Here is a 22,087-nt window from a genome sequence, read left to right as displayed (position 1 = left end):
CATGTAGAACAGGGTATACAATCAGTGGAAATAAGAATAGAACAGTAAATTAAGTCTGAAGTATAATAGAAGTGTCTGGTCCATGTGGTATCTTGCTCAGGCCCTCGTGGCTTTTACTATTATTTCACAATACTAATCTACACTCATCCAGACCACAACACAATCACAACTCCACATTAGCCAGATAGGCTGGTACGTTTCAATTACATACAGTTTCGTCCTGTTCAAATGGAAGCCTCTGTAGAAGGGCGAGCATGAGAGAGAATCAGTTTCTCTGCACTCCAATTTTTAGTTTCCAACCAGCAGGGCGGACTTGGGCCCTTGTTATGGTGACCTGCCATTGAACAGGTGCAGCACAAACGCACACCAGACTTAGCCCCCAGGACCCATAAAAAACGGCATCACAACCTTCTCATTTACATTTTACGTGGCAATTTTCTCCATTACAATTACTATTTGTTAGAGCTACATGCACATTAGGTGACGTGAACATTTTTGTGACCCCGGGTGGAAAGGAAATTAGGTTTGATGTTTCTCAACCACTTAATGCAAACAAGGAGTACTGTTTGAAAAGGTGCATGAGAAAACACAATCTGTGGTGGCAGTCACGCGAGGCTAAAGGACCTTTCCAGTGCAAAACTGCTGAGAACATCCGTGTTCCTCAATTCTGCGCCCTGTTCAAACGCACATTTCCTGGCATCTTAAATTAATCATATTCTTAATTTCTACCCCCCACATAAAATTCTGTATAGAGAGCATATAACCTCACAGTCCACTTCACAGCCAGAATTAAGCAGTAATCTATGAATAATACAGCTTCTGCTATACTTATATTTATTTAAAATATAATACTTCAATTATAATATATCTGGCGAAGTATATTTTGCCTCCGCAACTAGCGCCAACAAAACAAAGTTTAATTAGATAATGAACAAAGAGCCAAATCCAGCGTTATGTGAATGAGTAACTCTGAAAAAACTAAAAGTTCTGTGTTAGTATAACATAACACCTATTATTATCTGAGCTTCCAAAACAATTTCTCCCCCTAGTCTAGAAAGATCCTCAATTATATATAGCCTAGCTTAATAAAAAAATAGCCCTAATATAACTATAGAGACTAACTAGAGCTAAAAACAAGGCGGAAACTGAGAATAGACTCAATGCTTAAAACAAGAGTCTACGAAATAGCTTAAGACGATGAAACCAACACAAAGACTTGCGCGTAAGAAGTGATCGTACTTCTGACAACCTCACAATGTACATGATAACCATGTTGATGACCTAGCAAGGTGCAGTTTTGAATCACTAGCTCTATATTTCTATAACATGCTGACGCGTAATCACATTCCTGTTAATCCGAATCACTCAACAGAAACAGTGAAGTCAGTACACATGTGTTGATATGAAGGTAATTGGAAAGAATCTATGTGACTATTCCTTGGGATAGGGCTGTAGTCTATTTACTAAATCCTCGCGCATGGGTGCAGTTCTTGTTGATAGCCAGTGGCTGTAGGACGAGTGGCTACAGCCTCAGAACATGCGCTAAGCTCGACTTTGGTGTGTCTCAGATGGAGCCCAAGGGGAAGTGAAGATGGATTAGGACAACATTACGGAGCACCACATAATGCCCTTTACCACAAATGTTACCTTGTTATAATAGCTTTATTAGTCCCTATAGTCAGTCGAATGTGTACTACATCTTGCAATGTCACTATAGAGTTCTAGACAATAAAAATTCTTATAAGGACAGAGATGAAATAAACTGTTCTTCTGTCCTCTGTTTTTAACATCTTTGTTTTTAACCCTCTCAAGGGATGGTTTGACATTTTTCTTTTCAGACCACGGGCCAGAGGTTAGATGAAACGGATTGATACCACTCTGATTGTTTGTACACTGAAGCTGCAGCCAGGAGATGGTTAAGAAAGTCAAAGTCAAAGTAAAAAAGCTTTATTGTCAATTACTTCACCCATGCACCAGGACCATATAAAGTAATCAAGAGGACCGTTTCTCCACTCCCCTCCCAGCGATGAAACAGAGTGCACAGGTAACAACAGACAATTACTTTATATGTCTGGTGCATGTGAAGTAATTGACAATAAAGCTGACTTTGACTTTGACTTTTTAACCATCTCCTGGCTGCAGCTTCAGTGTACAAACATCAGAGTGGTATCAATCTTCTCATCTAACTCTCTGCGGTAAAGCAAAATGTCAAACCATCCCTTGAGAGGGTTAAAAACAAAGATGTTAAAAACAGAGACAGGAAGAACAGTTTATTTCAGTCTCTTTAGAATTTATAACATAGACAAGCAGTGTACCCTTTCACTGACATGATTAGCTGGTAACATTGTGTAAAAGGGCATATGTGGTGCTCCGTAATGATGTTTCCATCTTCCACTTCCCCTTGGCTCCACAGAGCACACCGCCTCTGCAGTCTGAAGTCACTGACCCACGCCATTGCTTCACGAAACACATGCATTAGTAATGACAAGCCTGCATACACTGTTTTTACCTCCTTCACAATGCTGACGTCACTGATTTAGATGAGATCTGATTAGACAGGAAGAGGTCAGCATGTTTGGGATGAGCTGTGTTAAAACTGCACCACAGTTCATAGTGAAACATACACAGAACTTGTTTCAGTTTAGTTTTTATTGTTTAAAAATGTTTATTTTCAGTTCAGTTTTTATTAGTTTCAGTATTATATTTATTATAATATGGGATATTTGTCAGGGAGAAGATTTTTTGAGAAGCTCAGAATAGGTGTTAGAATACTAACACAGAACTTTTAGTTTTTAGTTTACTTTTAGATATTTTATTACTAATAACTTTGTTTTTGTTGCGTTGTTGAAGGGGAAATTACTGCAGTTATTATATATAAATAAATATAAGTTATTTCTAGATTACTGCTGTATACTGGAGGTTATTGCTCTTTCAAATAAGTATTTTTTTAAAGTAAAATAAGACAGGACTTACTATACAACACAGACAGCAGTTTTGCACTGGAAATATTTCGTATGCCACCACAGATTGTGTTTTTCTCATGCACCTTTCAAACAGATACTCCTTGTTTGCATAAGTGGTTGAGCAAACATCAAACTAATTCCTTTCACCCGGGTCACAAAATGTTCACGTCACCTAATGTGCATGTAGCTCTAACAAATAGTAATGTAATGAGAAAATTGCCACGTAAAATGTAAATGAGAAGAGTGACGTTTTGGTCACTGATTCAGTCTGTGTGCGTTTGTGCTGCACCTGTTCAATGGCAGGTCACCATAACAAGGCCAAGTCCGCCCTGCTGGTGGAAACTAAAAATGGAAGTGCAGAGAAACTGATCTCTCTATGCTCGCCCTTCTACAGAGCTTCCATTTGAACAGGACGAATACTGTATGTAATTAAACTACAGTGCCTATCTCAGTGCAGTTAGTTTGGCAGAAATAGTGAAATATAGTAAAAGCCACGAGGGCCTGAGCAAGATACCACATGGACCAGACACTTTTCTATTATACTTCAGACTTAATTTACTGTTTCTATTCTTATTTCCACTGATTGTATACCCTGTTCTACATGTAACCTCTGTATACAGTTAATTCCTTTTTTATTTTACATTGATAAAAAACTGAGTCATGAAAACTGTGTCACATTACTGTTTTGTTTACACATTAAGTTATGTTAAGTAGGCAATAAATTACTGTTTTCTTTTTCATTTTTAATCAAAAGTGTGTTTTTTTACACAACAAATGAACAATTTATCAATTGCTCACATACTTTCTTAATGTATTGCACCATAATTTGTTTTTTACACCTCCCTTTATTTAATTTTTCACTTTCATATTATTCTATTTCATTTTATGAGTGTGTATGTCTATTTATCTTCACCAAATATATATGGAAGTTACAGTTTTATTTCCAGAGTAGCCTTTAAGTTTGTCTGAATTGTTTATTGTCAATATCTTTGTTTGTGTGTGTGTGTATGTGTGTGTGTGGACACATCTAAGGTAATATCTTTAGTGATGACAACTTTATCTTATCTCTAATCTCTCTTACTTTGAAGGCAGCCGCCTATCACTTCCGGCGTCGCCCCGCCTGTTTCTATGTAACTTGACGCAGGCGTAGAGCTGACAGCGCTGGTAAAAGACTGGAAACACGACCCGTCTGCAGCCGCACCAGTCCTCCAATATACGGAGACTCCCAACCCCTCCCACAGCCAGCGGCCAGGACTCCGGAGGATCCCTCGCTGTGTGTGAGACCTGAACAACAACAGGCTCACTGAACCCCCACAGGAAAACCCCCGGACTCGGACGATGAGTTGTTTTGTTACGGACGGACTGCGAGTCAAAGGCTGGAAGTTGTAGCCGATGTTGCGGCTGATATCGCAGCGGGCAGAGAGGTGGTTTGGTCTAGATAAATAAACAGGGTGGGTAACGCCACGTACGACTTCATATCGGACAATAAAACTAAAGCTGCCGCTGGTTGAGAGAGAAAGAGAGAGAGACTGTGGAGCTGAACACAATGTGAACACCGGCGATGATCAACTTGGTGGAAAGTTGGGAGAGACGACGCATCAAAAAAAAAAATTAAATAAAAGTGATGATTTCTTTGTTTTTGAGCGCAGTGCGGAGACTCCAGTCCCAATAACCGCCTCCACGTTGCTCCCCGCGGTACACAAACCCTAACTATCATGTGCGAGGTGACCATGGAGGAGCAGGAGCGGGACATCTCGGACATAGACCCGCAGGAGTGCTCCTCCTCGGCGGTGGAGAGCGGGGTCATGCTGGTGGTCAGTCACAGCCGGGTCCATCCCCCCTTCAGCGTCGTGCTGGCCACCGTACTCTACTGCGCGGAGTTCGTGTCCGCCGCGGTGCTCTGCGGGAGGTACCACAAGACCGACGATGTCATCTGGATGGGCTTCACCATCACCTTCATGCTGCTGCCCGCGGTGCTCATCCAGCTGGCCCTGACGTTCATCCACAGGGACCTGGGTCGGGACCGGCCGCTGGTCCTCTTCCTGCACCTGCTGCTGCTCGGACCCGTCATCAGGTTGGTGAGGGTCGGGGTGGTGGTGGTGGTGGTGGGGGGGTTTAAAAGAATAGTTCACTATAGGTTGGTACTTTTATGTATCCTGGTTGTTTTTCTAGAATATTTGGTCAGTGTTGGTTTGGTTTGTAGTAAACACGACAGTTTTATTTTTTTTTTTAATTTTTAATTTTAGTTTATTTATTTTTAAGCTTTGAAAGTCATGTCTGGAATTTTCAGTATTTTCAGTATGTCGTGTTAAATATTATAGATTTATCATTACTCGGCATGTAAGGCTGCAGAAAATCAGTGAGTTGGCAACTTTTTTTAGTAATTATTAATAGTTTAGTCATTTTAAATTGATGTAGTATTCCTTGTTCCAGCCTCTCAAATGTGGGATTTATATTAAAGCAATAGAGTTAATGTATTTGGGGTTTTTGACACAACAGGTTTAAATTACACCATGGACCGTGGCAAAAGGCAAGATTTTAAAGTATTTCGGCTTACATGTTGAGAGAAGAAACGGAAGGTTGTATCCTGATTTTCTGGTGTCAGTTGAACTGGACATAGATATAAGAGAGATAGATAAAGAGAGAGAAGATAGAGAGAATTAGAGAGAGAGATAGATAGAGAGATAGATAGATTTCCGAGGGAAATTCAAGAGGAGGAGGAGAACAATGAGGAGAACAACCGAAAACCAAAGGACACAAATCCAGTGAACTTTATTCATCTAGCCAGCAGCTTGGACTAAAGATCAATAGTAGAAAAACCTTGACAATAAATCCAGAACTACTCGACCCATCACACTTAGGGTGGGGACTTATAGAGGACGGGGAGCAACATCAGCAGGAACGGAGGCGCAGACGAGGACATGGAGCTACTTATTGGTTAAAGCACCGCAGGCAATTAATATACTGGGGCCAGTATGGTTATTAAACCAGCAACTATCTAAAACTATCCTGTTCTATGGTTCTGAGATGTGGTAAACAAATGTCTATGCTACATCCTAAAGCTATGGTGGCCCGTCAAAACCACAAGTGAGGGAACTGTGGAGGATTACCAACTGGGAAGACCTCCCATAGGGGCTCAGTTGATTCACATCCTTTCCATTCTCATCGAACTAGCGATGTAAGAAAATATGGATTATATAGATTGTATCAATTCTCAAAAACACTGCATTGAGTTTTGTGTTTAAAGCACCGAACCGTCAGACAGCAGTGTTGTAAAGTGAAGACTGTGATAAATACAAATGCAGATCACACTGTTCTGGTTGCATATATCACCATATATTGAATCGTAACTGTAATTGTACCGTGTTACGTATGGTATTGCCAGATTCTTGCCAATGGCCGGCCCTACATCTGACCATTCACTGACCCCTCGTGTCATGTGTCTCCTTTCCTTCTTTGAGTGTTTTTTATTTGTTTTTTCCCCCTTTCATTTGTCACCTGTCTGTAGCTACCACAATACTACCAAGTGGAAATGGATAGGAAGGACATTAATAATATCATAAGACAAGCCCTGGACTACAATCCACAGGGAAATAGGAAACAGGTTCAGCCGAAAAACACCTGGAGACATTCTACGCTTCAAGACTTTAAATCAAACAAAGCTGGCAGGAAGCAAAAGTCCAGGCCTAGAGAAGAGCTCTGGTGGACGCCCTGTGCCCTTAAACGGGGTAAAAGTGGTTAATCCACCTAACTGGATGTGCAACTTCCACTTTCATTTACAGTGCAGTTAATGGGATGCATAAAAGCCTTTTAAAGAATCTTTTTAGATTCAAAGTGATGGATCCAAGTTATTTAAAAGATGTAGGATGTTGGCTAGAGCTGAAACCATTAATCAAGTAGTTAAATGAGAGAGTAATCGGAAACTATTATGATAAATGATTAATAGTTTTCATAATGTTTCAAGCAAAAACTCTGAAGACTGATTCCAACCTCTTAAATTAGAGGATTAGCTGCTTTTCTTTGTCATATATGATTTAAAAAGGAATATTTTTGTGGTTTTGGAGATTTGATCGAACAATACAAGAGATTTGAAGATGTCATCACGTTTGACTCTCTGAAGCTGTGATGGGCATTTCCTCTCTCTCTTTGTGATGTTTCATATACTTAACGATTAATCAATAATGAAAATACTTATAGCCTTAATCCTGACTGACTTACTCAGTTGGTCAGTCAGCATTGTCCTGTTGCAGTTCGTCAACTTAACTTTAGTAACCACATTTATTTGCTACGATACAAGCAGCCTTTTTTTTTTGCACTGCACGAGAATTGCAAGTCATTAACTGAATCACACTCCAGATGGAAAGGCTGTCCAGTGAGAAGAACAGAAGGATTGACTGAACATAACAACCTCCCACATTATCTTCAAGGTTGAATATGGATAGATGTCATATAGGAGCTTCTTTTACTTTGAAGTTTCCCTTGATGGCATGCTCATGTCCTCTGTTGAACCAACCCCCCCTCGCAGTCAAAACTTTAAAACCCGTCTGTCAAATTACTCCGCAGAGCTGGCACCTGCCCCAGTTTCACATCTTTTCACATTCATGGCTTGTACACCGCTCAGTTGTATGACCTCATCTCAGGATTATGGCAGCCAAAGGCCGCAGTGCTGCAGACCACTGATCTGGCCTGGTTGGCTCAGGAGGAGAGAGAGAGAGAGGTCAGAGGGGGGTCGTAGATGTTTTTATAGATTTTTATATATTAATTTTTATATTTTTAACTTTATTTCTATTCTTCTGTTTGTTTGTTGCCTAAGGGAGTCGGGCAAAGTAAGTTTTTCATTGTACGTATAAACCACTGTGTTTCTTACTGTACATATGACAATAAACCTCTTGAATCTTGAATGTTGCCGGAAAAGCTTCTATAAATAACACAGCTTGATTTTATTCTTGGACATCAAAGCAGTGGAAAAACAAACCAGAAGCAGCAAATAAGTGTTCTCCTAGAGGATGCAGTGTTTTGAAAAAAGGTTTAGAGGTGGCAGTCTTGTTGAGAGAGGTGTTCTGTTTAAATACAGCCAGTTTGCAGTTCTGAGTCAGTCGGTCTCGGCTGAGAGACCTGTTTGACAAACCGTGACTCATGCAGCAAGATGTAGGCGGAGACTTGTGCGTTAGGTTCTCTGAAATTCAAATCTACACTTGATACTTTTTCTCCCTCTCTGAACTTTGATTTGTCATCAGTGAACCCAGAGGGGTTGCTCTGAATTTACAGTTCTAAGAGTTACTTCAAGGGTGTGTTTCTTGTATAGAGAGAGATTCCACCTTCAGCTCTGTGCAGGTTACATGCCACAGGAAAGAATGCTTGGCTGGAAAAAAGTGTTGCTAAAAGGCATATAAATAACTTCATTTGTGGCTCAGCTTTCAGTGCAGCCTATACTAGTCCTAACATATTTCAGAACAGGTTTCAGATATAAGGAAAAGTACGCAGAAATATGCTGATAAATGATCAATAAAGATTTAGCTACAGATAACACAGGAAGCGCTTTGTAGATCCATTCAGAGGCCAGGAAATGATCTTCAATGCTAACAAAACAGATAAAGGTTTCACAATACAGTGCTCACAATACAAGGCTCACATGATTTCTGCTTTAACAGTTGTGATAAATGCCATTTCAGCCGAAAGTGCTTTTACACTTTAACACATATATAAAGGCGAGGCCTTTCTGTTACAGTGCTCCATGCAGATTTTCAGTTGCCACAGTTAAGTGGACCAAGGTCAGGCACAGGTCTGTGACTATCTATCAACACAATGAAGATAAAGTCGCACATGTAATTACAGGAAACATCACCTGCAACTCCAGAGTCTGTTTCTGTTCAGTCTGCAGGTAGTTTTCAGTGATATGGCCTGTAGCTTAGAAGAGTTGTTTAAGAATGCATTGAGTCACATTTTGGCTGTGTTATTTTTAAGAAGATTTTTTATTAATTATCATCATTAATAGCAGAACTTGGCTTACTGTAGATATGTCAGTATTGGTGTTTATGTCTTCTGAGTCTTAAAAGTTGAAAAAGATCTCTGTAGCTCCTTCCTCAGCTTTGGTTGAGGTTAGCAGCTCCGGGCTACATTAACTGCTTCTTGCATACTTAGTTGTGCAGTACGTTAGAATGTGTGTGCAGCACACAGGGAAGTCCCCAGTCCCTACACTAGTGATGAGAACACTCTTTAAATAACCTGGTTAGTTTCATTTACCTGCAACCAGCAAACCGACTCATGAACGACTCTTTTGGTTCTGTATTTGTTCATAATTTGACCTGTTGTCAGAACCAAAGTCTGTAGGATTCAGTATCTGTACAAAACTTCATTTCAGTCCCTCTAGTAGTTATAATATTTCAGTTTGGACTGAGTAACTACCGGACAGACATCCACAGAGCCACGCTGCTGCTACAGTAGCATGGCTGAAAAGGATCTTGGATTGTCCCTCTGAAAAAGATAAGCTGCTAAAACCAAAAGCAGCTGTTATCTGTCAGCTACATACAGTTTGTGATCCTGTACACGTCTATCCTAAGAATGCTTTGTTCCTGCCAGTGACTTAAAACAGCCATGACCGATGAATCAGCTTTTAATAACAGTGCTAATGTGAGCTTTGTAAAGGCTTCGTGCAGTTATGATCCATTACACTGAGCTGTAACGTCTCTTATATTTTGAATGAGGCCAGAAAACAAACACTAGGATTGTTCTTACAGAACATTTCAATCTCTTCTGTCCTGCGCTCTCTTCTTCTGTTTTATTTCAAGCTCTTATTATGCCACACTGTGCTTCTGTAAACAGGCTCTTCTTGGCTCAGACGGGAGGTTTCCTGTGTGACTCGGGGATGGTGTAATTGCTGATCTTGTGGCTGCACAGTTGAACACAACAAGTCCGCTATCAGAAATGGAATTTCAACTCACATTTCTTTTTTACAGATAACTATGTATAAGTCTATTTTTGTGAAGCCTTGTTTTTGTTGTTTTGAGTCCACCAGAAGATAGCGTGACACAGTATCCCACACAGTCAGTATGTCAACTTTAAGGGGGGAGGGGGTGGGGTTAGCTGACACAGGATAGACCTTGTTTTGACTTGTCTCTTTTTAGTATGTGATCCTGCTCCCAAAGCAGGGACAGAACTACATAATTACTCTGTCAGCTTGGACCAGTCTCAGCATGTAGAGCTGCTTGTTTTGTGTCTTTGTGTTTGACACTCTCCACACTCCGATGAGCCCGATCCTGAGCAACCATATCTTGCTAAAGAGCTTTTGAAAGAATTTCCTGAATGCTCCGGTGCCAGTCAGAGAATATTAGTGTTTTAGTTTGTCACAGAGATTTCTTGACTTCTTTTTTTAAAGTCAGTTCCTCTTCTTTCATGTGGTGTTTGTTACACCACACTGCTGTGTTCACACACTGAGGGAAGATATTGCATGTTTAGAATGCAAATACAGAGCAGTAGCCTGTGTTTCCTTTTATAAATCCATAAGATGCTGCCCTGGAAGTCAGCATATTGATTGTCTGGGCTAATGCATTCATCAGTAATGCTGTTTTTTTTTTCCCCCTCTCTCCTAAGTGAAATTCAGTCTGCCTCTCAGTCGCTTTACAGAATCCTAAGTGCACGCTGGCTCGAGTTCAGTACCCTCATACTGCGTCCTCAGCCCATTGTGTTGCCAGATTTCCAGTCGAAAAGATGTCAGTAAATCAGGTTTTTGTGCCTTTGCTGTTCCTCTATGGTAGACCTTGTACTCTAAAGCCGAATGGCCCTAAGCTCCCTGTAGCTGTCAGTCTGGGAGTGGATATGCTGTAAGTGTGTGTGTGCTGGTTTAGTGATAAGAGTGTGCTTCCAAATAATGACAAGCCAGCCTCTAACGTTTTGGTCAAGCACAGTTCAGGGACTTGTGTGGAAGCTTGGCGCTATGCCGTATTTGCACTGTAAGTAAAGAGCACAGTTTCCCCACTAGTGGCAGCTGAAGCAACAGTCTATGAAAATGTCCGACTGCTGATTCTGGAGAGTTGAGCCGGCGCATAGTTGAACCATGGGGTAGTAGATTCATGTGGGATTCCTGAGGTCAGATGTCCAAAGTTGGAAATTTTGGAGAGAAAGATTACATTCCAGCACAGTGATGTGAGATTTAGTGCTGCAGTGGGAATCCTCAGAGGGTTGGGTTTGTCTGTTGAGCGCAGATGTGCAGCTCTGAGAGTTTGAGGTCAGTTTACATGTATTATTCAGGGATTATAATGCTGGCATGTTGTTGTTGACGAGTGGAAACCTTGCACTTCCAGTTTAGATAGTTTCCTTGTTGCAGTTTGAACATTTGGTTCTTTTGTATCATATCGACATCTAAAAACCAGTCAGGAAACATTTCATGATTTATTTGAATGTGTTCAACAATTACATTTGAATATTTGGTTTCTTTAAAGTTAGCAGTCTGCACTTGTTCAACAACAACCTCTGGCAGTGAGTAAAGAACGGTGGTGATTTCCACCCTCTGACTAAACACAGGGAGCATTTACCTTGCAAACATTAAGAGCACCACACCCAGATATTCTCAGTGTATACATTCAGGCCTCAGGGAACTGTGTTTCCTGTCTTCTGGTTGCCCTCTGGTGGATTTTCAGTGTTGTGCTTGTGTTTGTTTAGCTGTGATTTACAAAGAAACGTCTGATTATCCCTTAGGATCCCTAACCTGAGATGACATTCCTGAGATCAATGTTGTGTTCATGGCAAATAACTTGTTTTAAATTCCTCTACTGAAAACAAGCTGAAACAACAAATTGCTGAATATTACCTCTGATGATTTATTCTACTATAACTATTATTCTGCTTTTACTCTATTTTGTAATCACACATTCGCACTATGATGATTAGATGTTAAATGTAACACCATCTTACTGTTGTGTGCCGTAACTCAAACATAATATTGCACTGCCCTCTGTTGGTGTGAAAATATCCCTCCACTCACAGTCACTCTTGTATTACATCCTCAGGTGTTTCGAAGCTCTGGTGGTCTACTTCAAGGCGGGTAAAAAGGAGGAGCCTTACGTCACCATCTCCAGGAAGATCAGTCTGAAGAAGGGACAGGGGACGCCCATGGAGTGGGAAATCGGCCAGTCAGAACGCACCCTGGCCACTCACAGAAACGCCTTCAAACGCACCGCAGTCATCCAGGCTTTCCTGGGCTCCACGCCCCAACTGACGCTGCAGCTGTACGCCAACATCCAGGAGAAATACTTCCTCCCTGCAAGATGTAAGAATGATTGAGGGCTTTGTGCTACTGTTCCACTACTGTTCCACTGTGTGTGTCTTTAAAAAGATCTGTACTTTATGGTGTTGCATCCTGGTTTTTGTTGTTGGCAAGGTTGAAATGACCAAATTCTTTGGGGTTGGCAGCTGTACTCTACTGTACTGTCCCTGCCAGTTTTAATGTATGTATATGCAGATTTTAAATAACCTCATCTAACATAATATGAAATAGTAAGTCCTTTCTCTCCACAATTATTACAAGCCAGTGTGTAAGGAGATTTTTGAGGATATCAGATTTGTGGAAGAGCTTTGTCATAGCAAACAGAAATGCTAGTAAAAGTCAGTGGGTGCAGTGTGAAATGGTCATTTACATTAGAACAAGACAGCCATGCTAGCTGCTCTGTAAGGCTGTACTTACAGATGCTAAATGCTAACTTCAGCATGCTTAAAATTTCACAAGCACAATCCTAATATGCTAATATTAAGCAGGTGGAATGTTTACCAGCATGTTGTTGTTAGCATTTTAGCTTGTTTTGCTAATTAGCAATAAACACAGTACAGCTGAGGCTGACGTAATTAGTTTTGCAGGTATTTACTTACAGTAAGTAATTACATTTGAATAGATTTCTGTCTAGAATTATGATCATTTTATGTTGCTAATGATGAGACATTTTTGAATGGTGCAGTGTTGTGGTGCTGTAGATGTTTAGAAAGTGTAATAGATTACTTCTGTTTGTTTTCACAGGGACTCTGATGATCATCACCCTGATCTCCATCATATACGGGGCTCTTGTGTGCAGCGTTCTGGCCATCCAGATCAGATATGACGACTACAAGGTGCGGTTGCGCCCTGCAGCCTACCTGTGCATGATTGTGTGGAGAGGGTTGGAGATTGCCACCCGGATCACCGCTCTGGTCCTCTTCAGCACAGCGCTCACACACTGGGTGATCCTTGTCGGCATGGCTAACCTGCTCTTCTTCTTCTTCCTCCCCTGGGCTGAATTCTGGGCCAAGAAAGGCTCGCTAACTAATGAAGTGGAGAAAAACTTCTCTAAGCTGGGCACCACGGTGGTGCTGAGCATGTTCACGTTGCTCTACGCCTGCATCAACATCTTCTGCTGGTCGGCGGTGCAGCTGGACCTCACCCATCGAGAGCTCATTGAGAGGAAGCAGCGCTGGGGCCGTCTGGCCATGTACTACTGCGGACGTTTTGTTGAGAACTTTGTCCTCATCACGCTCTGGTACTTCTTCAAGTCGGACTTCTACGAGTATGTGTGCGCGCCACTGCTGGCTGTCCAGCTGCTGATCTGCTACAGCCTGTCCGTGCTCTTCATGCTGCTCTTCTACCAGTTCTGCCACCCCTGCAGACGCCTCTTCAAATACAACGTCCACGACTGCCTGCACTGCATCTGCTGCCTTAAAGGACCGGGGGGAGCAAGAGGTGGACGACAGAAGCCGGCGCCCTCATACTCCAATGCTGCCACCATGGTGCTGGTGCCAGAGGAGCCACTGGAGCTGCTGGACCCACAAAACTCCGAACCCCCCGACCTCACCAGTCAGCTGGGAGAGCGGGAGACGGCTATTGTTGAAGACATGATGGAGGCAGCCTGAGAGGGGCTTTATGAGGAATTCAATGAACAAACTGAAGTTCTCTAATGTAGAAACGAAACCCAGCTGGTGCTGCAGGCTGCACCGCTGGGTAAGACCTCAAGTCCTTTAACACAAAAACCAGAATGATTTTGTGATTTTTGCGTTCGTGAGGTGATGTGTTAGAGAACAAACTTCTGCTGTTTTCTCTTAAGTGCACAAAACTTTATTCATTCATGGTTCTGAGAGGGATTTAGGTTAACTCCTGATGTCTTTATTGGGGATGATTACGTACACTTAGGGCACCACAAGGCCCCAGTATACCAAAGAATGTAGCATTTCGAGATATGCAGCGACGCACAAAGGCCGTGTTGAGAGAGCAGCGGTGGGTCAATTACAGGACTGAGCCAGGTGTGCGGGAAAAGTGCCAAGTGTGTCCAAAGTGCCCCAAACGACTGAGCGGGAACGCCCCCAGCCCCCCAGTTTACTTCCTCTCAGGGTTTACACCATGAATATCCCCATTGCACACATTTGCATCTGCACTAAACAGACATTAAAAAAAAGAAAAATGAAAAAAGCAGGAGGGCAGGAAAAGGTCAGAGGAAGAATTTATCTTCCTCATGCCCTACTGCATAAACCTGTTGTGATGAATGCCTTGTGTTGTTCACTGTCCAGTCTGATTGGCTCGATTACAAAAGAACAGGTTTCAGTTTGGCAAAAGAAAGTTATTCCCCTTTAGGTAATATCAGGTGTGTCTTTAAAAATTAACACCTCAGTTGATTCATTAACAATACTGACATCAAAATTAGCTTCTTCTTTATTGAGGTGCATTCACTGTTCGCTTGTTTTTTTTTGTTTTTTTTTTAAAGTTTTGTCTTGTTTGTTCGTTCAGTGCCTTGACTACTACTGTTTTACTTGAATTTAAAAATAAAATAATCAGTCTACACATTCATTCTTGCCTTTTTATTTGTTCTAAAGATCAATCACGATTACTCACTCATTCTTGTCCCAAACACAATAAAACATTTATTCTTCCCAAGAAACTGGTTGCGTCAGCAGGCTATAAATTCCTCTGTCGGGTGTCACGCACACTTCCTCATTCCGGGTACTGCTGATCCAGCTTGAGTTTCCAGCAGGTAGGAATGTGGTCATTTGCCTCCAGGAAGGAAATGTCGCCTCTAAAACTCCCACAACAACGCAATTTCACTTGCTTCAGCCTTTGTTTCCGTGTGTCATCACCTGCACACCTGTGGAAGGGGGAGGAGTCCGGACAGGAGGGTATAAGAGGAAAAGTGCAGGCAGGCTGAAGATGCAGGGAATCTGTTGAGAGTCGAGATTAAGTGCTCAACATGGGGAACTGGATTATCAACCATGGACTTACATCCTTCATACTGGTGAGTTACTGGTTACACTTAGGGAATCGAATTATTTGAAACCGCAAAGATGGGGAATAAAGGGAATAAGTGAGGATTTACGCACATCCTTGGTGCGCAAAAAGGTGTCCTGGATCTTCAAGGCGAATAGACTCATTAGGACCTAAACATTTATAATCATGAAAACAATGAAGGAAATTAATTTTGTGATGGAAACATGATGCCGGCTGTGTTTGCAGGTGGTCTGGATGGGCATCAACATCTTCCTTTTCGTCTGGTTTTACTTCTTCTACGATTTGGGGGATCGGTTTTTCTACACGCGCCATCTTTTAGGGGTGAGCAAAGACAACAGAATTTTATATCATTTTAATTACAGTCAGACTCACATAAACACTGGGATATGTCTTATTTCAGTCTGCCTTGGCCTGGGCCAGAGCTCCTGCAGCTGTCCTCAACTTCAACTGTCTGCTGATCCTCCTCCCGGTGTGCAGGAACCTGCTGTCTCTGCTCCGAGGCTCCTTCGTGGTAAGATCATGATCATTGTCACAGCAGGGCGAGGTCCACTGAATACACTGCCATTATCTTGTAAAGGTGAAGTATTTCCGTGCATGTCATAAGGAAACTAGTCTGACTGCTGTATATCCAGGAAACGTGGCCACTATATACTAATTGTATTATTACTAATTTCATATTGTATTATTACTAATTTCATATTGTATTATTTAGAAGTTAATTAAGGTAAATTTTTCTCATAATCTTTGCTCTTTCTGCCTAACCTAGTTTCATCCCCTTTTAATTAATGTTTGGGCTGCATCTCTGTATTATAGGTGTTACACACAAAAAAAGTTTCTAATTTTCACCAAGGATTTCACAGTAATTATGATATTGTTTTGGGGTGATATTGTGCTATTTCAGCGTATTAAACTTAAATCAAAGAGGAATATTAGTATTAACTGACTGGAAAAAAAACAACCAAAAACTGGATACCACCACACTGGCCCTCACCTCCTTTAATAGACAGTCCGGTAGGATTCAGTAACGGATTTGGAAAGATGTTTCTTTTTTGACTTCTGTTCTGTCTTTATCTTTTCAGTGCTGCGGCAGAACAATGAGGAAACAATTAGACAAAAATCTGAGTTTCCACAAGCTGGTGGCATACATGATCGGTCTGATGACAGGTGAAAAGCGGCTCTCTCTTTACAGTCTCTTTTCTTTGTTTGAAGATGAAAGTTAGTAGTATTAGTCGTAGTTATAGTGATAGAAATAGATTACAACATTTGGGTTAATGTGTATGCACCTTATTTTACCAGTGCCATATAGATTCAGGTGACATTTAATTTTTCTCCTCAGTTTTCTTCAGATAAAAAGAAAGAGATAAACGAAACATCAAACAAACGTATTCACATTCAGACTTAAAGATGATTTTAAATGTGTGCTTTCTGCCCTGACCATACAATATGCATTTTGTGCACAGTTTCAATGCATTCTTTACTATTTTCCACATTGAGCAAATTTGTCAGACCTGAAACATAGAAGTATTTATCAGATTCACTCAGGGGTGACACAGGAGAGTAAAGAGTAAAAAGGCCTTCAGTCCTTTCTGATGGTGCAGGGAAACTAAAATGTGGACAAAAAGTATATACTTCATTCCGAAACAGATCTGTTTTGTCCTCTCTTTTCACACAATGACACAAACTGTGATTGTCTCTTCCCACCATACTTCCTCCTCACCACATACAGGTCAAAATGTTAAAAAGGGGTCATGGTTAAATTTTGGTGAGGGGATCTGGAGGCAAACAAAGCCTAAAATAAATATTGACTGAAGGAGTAGGAAGTATTCACCTCGAGTGCAGCGATTCAAACATTTGAAATCTAGGCTGTTGATTTTTTTTTTTAAACTAGTGGCTAAAATGCAGCAGTGGTAACGTGTCTCCTGTCTCTGTCCTGACAGCTGTTCACATGATCGCCCATTTGTTGAACGTGGAGTGGTACAACAACAGCAGACAGGGAGTTTATGATAAACTCAGCACTGCTCTGTCCAACCTGGAGGACAGCGGAAACAACACCTACCTGAACCCAATCCGCAAAACAGACATCGTAAGTTATATTAACCAATCATAATGAAACTACCATAATTAAATAAGACAAATGTGGAGATACAGAATGCCTTCAGATCTCCAAAGTTAAAGGATCTTATGTTATCTACAAGTTGAGTAAACTTTACTTTAAGAAATTGCTGAAAAGACTTTTAACATGGCAACATTCATATAATATAATATAAAATTCTGACGTAACCACAAACGAGCTGTCGGTATAAAAAAAATCCTAATAAATATATTTGAATCAAAGCTGATATAAAGCAGGTATAATGTGTACCTTGCTCACCATTGTAGTCTGTACAAAGTACAGCTGATGGTGATGGGAACGTCATTAGTTTTATTAACCAGTTGGATAGTTCCCTCGAGGGAAGTTTGCAAAACCAGATCTGTCTTAATTTTTCTTCTTAATAACAACTGCTGACTCCAGATTTTATTCTGATATTTGTTGCATGTTTGTGAAGACATCTTGCAACTTTTAAACATAATAATAAAAGAAGTCTCTAAATTAGAGTAGAAATCCTCCTCACTCCCCATTTTGAAGTCAAGGGTTTGAACTGTTGTGTTCTGTCAGCTGGTTTGTTTTTATTTCTTTAATCAGTGTCATCAGCTTTAAAATCACAATGTCCGGCTAAACAGGAAAAACAAAGCAAAGAATTCACATCCTCAACTCTATCTTCTCCATCATCCTCTTCCTCTTGTTCTTGTAAAACAAAAAGCGCACGTCTGCATCACCACTTTCCTATTCTTCCTCTTCTTGTGTCTCAGGATCCGCAGCAGATTCCAACCTACTTTGTCTTCACCACCATCGCTGGCCTCACAGGGGTCATCATCACTCTGGCCCTCATCCTCATCATCACCTCCTCCATGGAGGTCATCAGACGCAGCTACTTTGAAGTCTTCTGGTACACCCACCATCTCTTCGTCATCTTCTTTGCTGGTCTAGTCTTTCACGGAGCCGGGTAAGGGAAAGGTTTCAGCTATATAGATAGTTTTTAGTGGTAGTTTAGTTTTAGTTAATGTTGTTGTCATTGCAAACAGGTTTCACTTGTCTGTCTCACTTGTTCGTCTGCAGGCGAATTGTGAGGAGTCAAACGACAACAGATCCACCACACAACTTTACCCTATGTAAAGACCGCAGTGATGAGTGGGGACGGATTCCTGAGTGTCCCATCCCTCAGTTTGCAGGAGGGTTCCCACAGGTTCGTCTTTTTTATTTCAAAACGCTCAAAAGCTGCACAAGTCGAGGCTTCTTTACAGTACATCCTCTGTCTTTACAACTATTACAACTTAAATACTACAAGCATAAATGAAGTGTCATTTAGTTTCTGTATTTTCCATCTTTTAGACCTGGATGTGGGTGATTGGACCAATGATTCTGTATCTTTGTGAACGTCTGCTCCGTTTCATTCGTTACATGCAGACAGTCAGATACAGGAAGGTACGTTTGATTTATTTATTTATCTTTGCCCTCAGAGTTGTTCTGCAGGTTATGTGACAGAAGGCTTAAATCTGTTTGCTTTTTCTTTCAGATCGTGATGCGGCCGTCCAAGGTGCTGGAGCTGCAGCTGGTGAAGAACGGTTTCAAAATGGAGGTGGGTCAGTACGTCTTCCTCAACTGCCCGGCCATCTCCCAGCTGGAGTGGCACCCGTTCACCATGACCTCTGCCCCCGAGGAGGACTTCTTCAGCGTCCACATCCGCTCGGCCGGGGACTGGACCGACAAACTCATCGACATCGTGCAGCATCTACCGGAAGGAGCACAGGGACCCAAGTGAGCACTACTTTTTTCATTTTATTTGATTTCTTGCTGTTTCAGACCACATTATCATCATGCTGCCTTATTATGTTATTATTATACATACAAAAAGACATAAATCTAAACAAAACAATGTAATATATTTAAAATGTAGTCACAAAACAACATGACCCAGTTCACCATCTGTGTGGTTATTAAAAGTCAAAAACAAACTTCTGGGTAAGGATCAAGTCCCCCCGGTTGTTCCATGAAACCTTGTTTAATATACAGCCACGCTTAATGAAGACACAGATTATTGGACCCTGCACAAATTTAATTTTGACACTATATACAACATTCACAAAATGACAGTACAGCAAGTTGTGAGTGTTAATAGTTCTTGCAAAATATAATTAAACATAATTAAAACCAGTGTTACAAATCTGGACCATATTAGGTTGAATGCCAGTGCACAGAGCCAACCCCCAAAGCTTTTGATTGTATTCATATTCATCTCATATTCTCAGAATGGGTGTGGACGGACCCTTTGGCACAGCCAGTGAGGACGTATTCGACTATGAGGTCAGCATGCTGGTCGGTGCCGGTATCGGAGTCACTCCCTTCGCCTCCATTCTCAAGTCCATCTGGTACAAGTTCAAAGACTCCAACCCTACACTGCGCACCAGAAAGGTAACTACTCAAACGCCCCCTCATTTAAACCTGTCTATCTGTATTTCACCACTCAGACTGCTGCACTTGATTGATGCGATATAGGAGCTGTTATTGTCTTTTAAAGAAAGACCTCTGTGTGGTTTCACAATACACCCATGGATGACGAGCAGCGTGGCCAGCTCTTTTGTAAGAGGATCATTGTTTAACATGCCTGCATCTGCTTCCTCGTTTCAGATTTACTTCTATTGGCTTTGCCGTGAAACACACGCCTTCGAGTGGTTTGCCGACCTCCTGCAGGTGCTGGAGAAAGAGATGGAGGAGAGAGGCATGGCGGATTTCCTCACCTACAAACTCTATCTGACCAAATGGGATCAAAGCCATGTATGTGTGTCAGTCAGTCCTTTTATGTCACAGACCAAAATCCAGATAAACTGCGTGAGGTCATTTCGGCTTAAACTCAGTTGCGTTGTCTCTTTCCTTCCACCCACATTTCGTAACAGGCCACGCACGTGAGGGTTCACTCCGATGAGGACACAGATGTGGTCACTGGGCTCAAACAGAAAACCCACTATGGCAGACCCGCCTGGGACAAGGAGTTCGAACAAGTCCGCAAAGAGAACCCAACGTAAGATAAAATCCTCTTGCCATACAAGTGGCTTTAAGTGTTTTGGTCCAGACTGAAATATCTCTATTCAAAGGATTGGCATGAAATTTTATACGGACATTAATTGTCCCCTGAGAAAAAGACATGACTTTCCTCCAGCGTCACCAGGAGGTTGACATTTGTGGTGCTGAGTGAAATGTCTCAACATTGGTGATAAATTTAGGTCAGACATTCATGTTCTGCTCAGATGAATTGTAATATCTTTGTTCATCTGTAAACGTTTTATCCATTTCAATTATCAGGTTGGTTTAGCTTTTGTCCAGTATTTATCTGCTAAACTAATGACGTTCTCAGCAGCTTTGTGTTTAGTGCTAATTAGTAAATGTTGGGATGCTTTCACATTTAACTAAGATGGTAAACATGTTAAACAAACAACACTTCCCATTAAAACACAGGAGATGTAGTAATAATAGTATTAACACCTTGCACATTAAAACTTTTGAAATCTAACACCTCATCTTGTTTTTGTAAATGCCCTCAGGTCTGTGGTGGGAACCTTCTTATGCGGCCCCGAAGCTCTGGGAACAGTCTTGGAGAAGAAATGTGTCAAATACTCAGACGTGGATCCTCGGAAGACCAAATTTTACTTCAACAAGGAAAACTTCTGAGTAAAAACAACAGCAGCATTTGGGCTTATTGAAGCACTATTGGTGGGGAATCTCTTTCACCATGGATTATTTTAGAACAATGTAATGATGACAAAGCTGCCTGACAACATGTGACACTACCTGTGTGTGTGTGTTTTGGCACACTAGACTAAACTGCACACCTATAAAGAGGCAGGGCATGTTATTTTATCTGCACTACTCAGGGCCTGACTTATTTTCTTTACATATTTTCACGGCTGACATTGTGACGTGAAATAGTAGGGTAAAACGTGTGTTACCAATGATACTGTTATTGTGCACGTTGGCTCACTGGAGTCTAAATTAGTATCATTTGTTACACCTTCTGAAGCTTCTTTTCTGGCTTCATTGTTACTGAGACTTGAACAAGATTATAATGAAGTGTTTGACTGTTACAGAAGAGGTCAGGGCCTCGAGTGTTTCGTCTGTACACTTGATCGTTTATCATGTGAAAACTACCTTTAATACAGATTAACATTTGAATCAAGACAGAACAAAATTGTAATGCCCTTCTTTGGAATTTCCCCATTGTGGGACAAATAAAGGAATATCTTATATCTTAGTAACTAAGAAGTGACTAATACAGCAGTTCACTGCAACCAATGATTATTTCCATTATCCAATAATCCGGCTCGTTTTAAATTCTGTTTGTTGTTATATAAGAGAAAGAAAAGTAGCATGTAATCATACAAGAGGCTGCAATCAGTTAATTTTGATTATATCAAAGTTAGCCTATGATCAATTAAATTGTAAAGAAGTGTCATTCTGTTCTTGAATTAATTGTTTTGAAATCTAAAAATGTGTTTGAAAATTAAAGTGTGAACAATTATTGTAACTCTATCCTCTTCTATCCAGCTTGATTAAGGAAACCGGTTTCTTGGAACCAGACAATCGTTTATTATTACCGTCACCAGTATTTCCTCATCAGTGATAAGACACGTAAACCAGGAGGAAGACAGCTGGTCACGTAGCCTCTGGTTAATCATCCTCTTAAGACATGAAAGGACTTATGGTTATTGAAATTACTTTAATTACTTCACAATTTGTTGTTTCATCCACTTTCCTGTAAACAATTCCAGACTCAGTTTGAATAAATGAATAAAGGCA

At 41.1% G+C, this 22,087-nt stretch overlaps 2 protein-coding genes across 2 annotated transcripts; both read left to right on the top strand.

Moving 5' to 3' along the window:
• The first annotated feature begins 4,109 nt into the window (after positions 1 to 4,109).
• On the top strand, positions 4,110 to 14,759 carry xkrx (XK related X-linked). Its single transcript, XM_035669381.1, has 3 exons — positions 4,110 to 5,037; positions 11,969 to 12,228; positions 12,970 to 14,759. Exons 1-3 carry the CDS (start codon positions 4,679 to 4,681, stop codon positions 13,833 to 13,835), a joined length of 1,485 nt encoding a protein of 494 aa, XP_035525274.1. The 5' UTR covers positions 4,110 to 4,678; the 3' UTR covers positions 13,836 to 14,759.
• A 131-nt stretch (positions 14,760 to 14,890) lies between these two features.
• nox1 (NADPH oxidase 1) lies at positions 14,891 to 22,069 on the top strand. The gene is made up of 13 exons (XM_035669378.1): positions 14,891 to 15,205; positions 15,424 to 15,519; positions 15,599 to 15,709; positions 16,278 to 16,362; positions 17,136 to 17,281; positions 18,049 to 18,242; positions 18,356 to 18,482; positions 18,629 to 18,721; positions 18,813 to 19,054; positions 19,546 to 19,708; positions 19,925 to 20,071; positions 20,191 to 20,315; positions 20,836 to 22,069. The coding sequence occupies exons 1-13, from the start codon at positions 15,161 to 15,163 to the stop codon at positions 20,960 to 20,962; spliced, it is 1,701 nt and encodes a 566-aa protein (XP_035525271.1). The 5' UTR covers positions 14,891 to 15,160; the 3' UTR covers positions 20,963 to 22,069.
• The last annotated feature ends 18 nt before the right edge of the window (positions 22,070 to 22,087 follow it).

Source organism: Morone saxatilis, unplaced genomic scaffold (assembly GCF_004916995.1).
Source record: "Morone saxatilis isolate NCDOM2014 unplaced genomic scaffold, NCSU_SB_2.0 Contig22, whole genome shotgun sequence".
Lineage (NCBI taxonomy): Eukaryota > Metazoa > Chordata > Actinopteri > Moronidae > Morone > Morone saxatilis.
This window is presented reverse-complemented; position numbering and strand designations above follow the sequence as displayed.

What these genes read in the sequence shown, in the direction of transcription:
- xkrx (XM_035669381.1), top strand. Translation starts at nt 4,679, where the DNA reads ATGTGCGAGGTGACCATGGAGGAGCAGGAGCGGGACATCTCGGACATA. An exon ending in CTGCTCGGACCCGTCATCAG is followed by an intron (nt 5,038 to 11,968) that starts GTTGGTGAGGGT and finishes TTACATCCTCAG; the next exon opens with GTGTTTCGAAGCTCTGGTGG. An exon ending in ATACTTCCTCCCTGCAAGAT is followed by an intron (nt 12,229 to 12,969) that starts GTAAGAATGATT and finishes TTGTTTTCACAG; the next exon opens with GGACTCTGATGATCATCACC.
- nox1 (XM_035669378.1), top strand. Translation starts at nt 15,161, where the DNA reads ATGGGGAACTGGATTATCAACCATGGACTTACATCCTTCATACTG. An exon ending in CAATCCGCAAAACAGACATC is followed by an intron (nt 17,282 to 18,048) that starts GTAAGTTATATT and finishes CTTGTGTCTCAG; the next exon opens with GATCCGCAGCAGATTCCAAC. An exon ending in CTAGTCTTTCACGGAGCCGG is followed by an intron (nt 18,243 to 18,355) that starts GTAAGGGAAAGG and finishes GTTCGTCTGCAG; the next exon opens with GCGAATTGTGAGGAGTCAAA.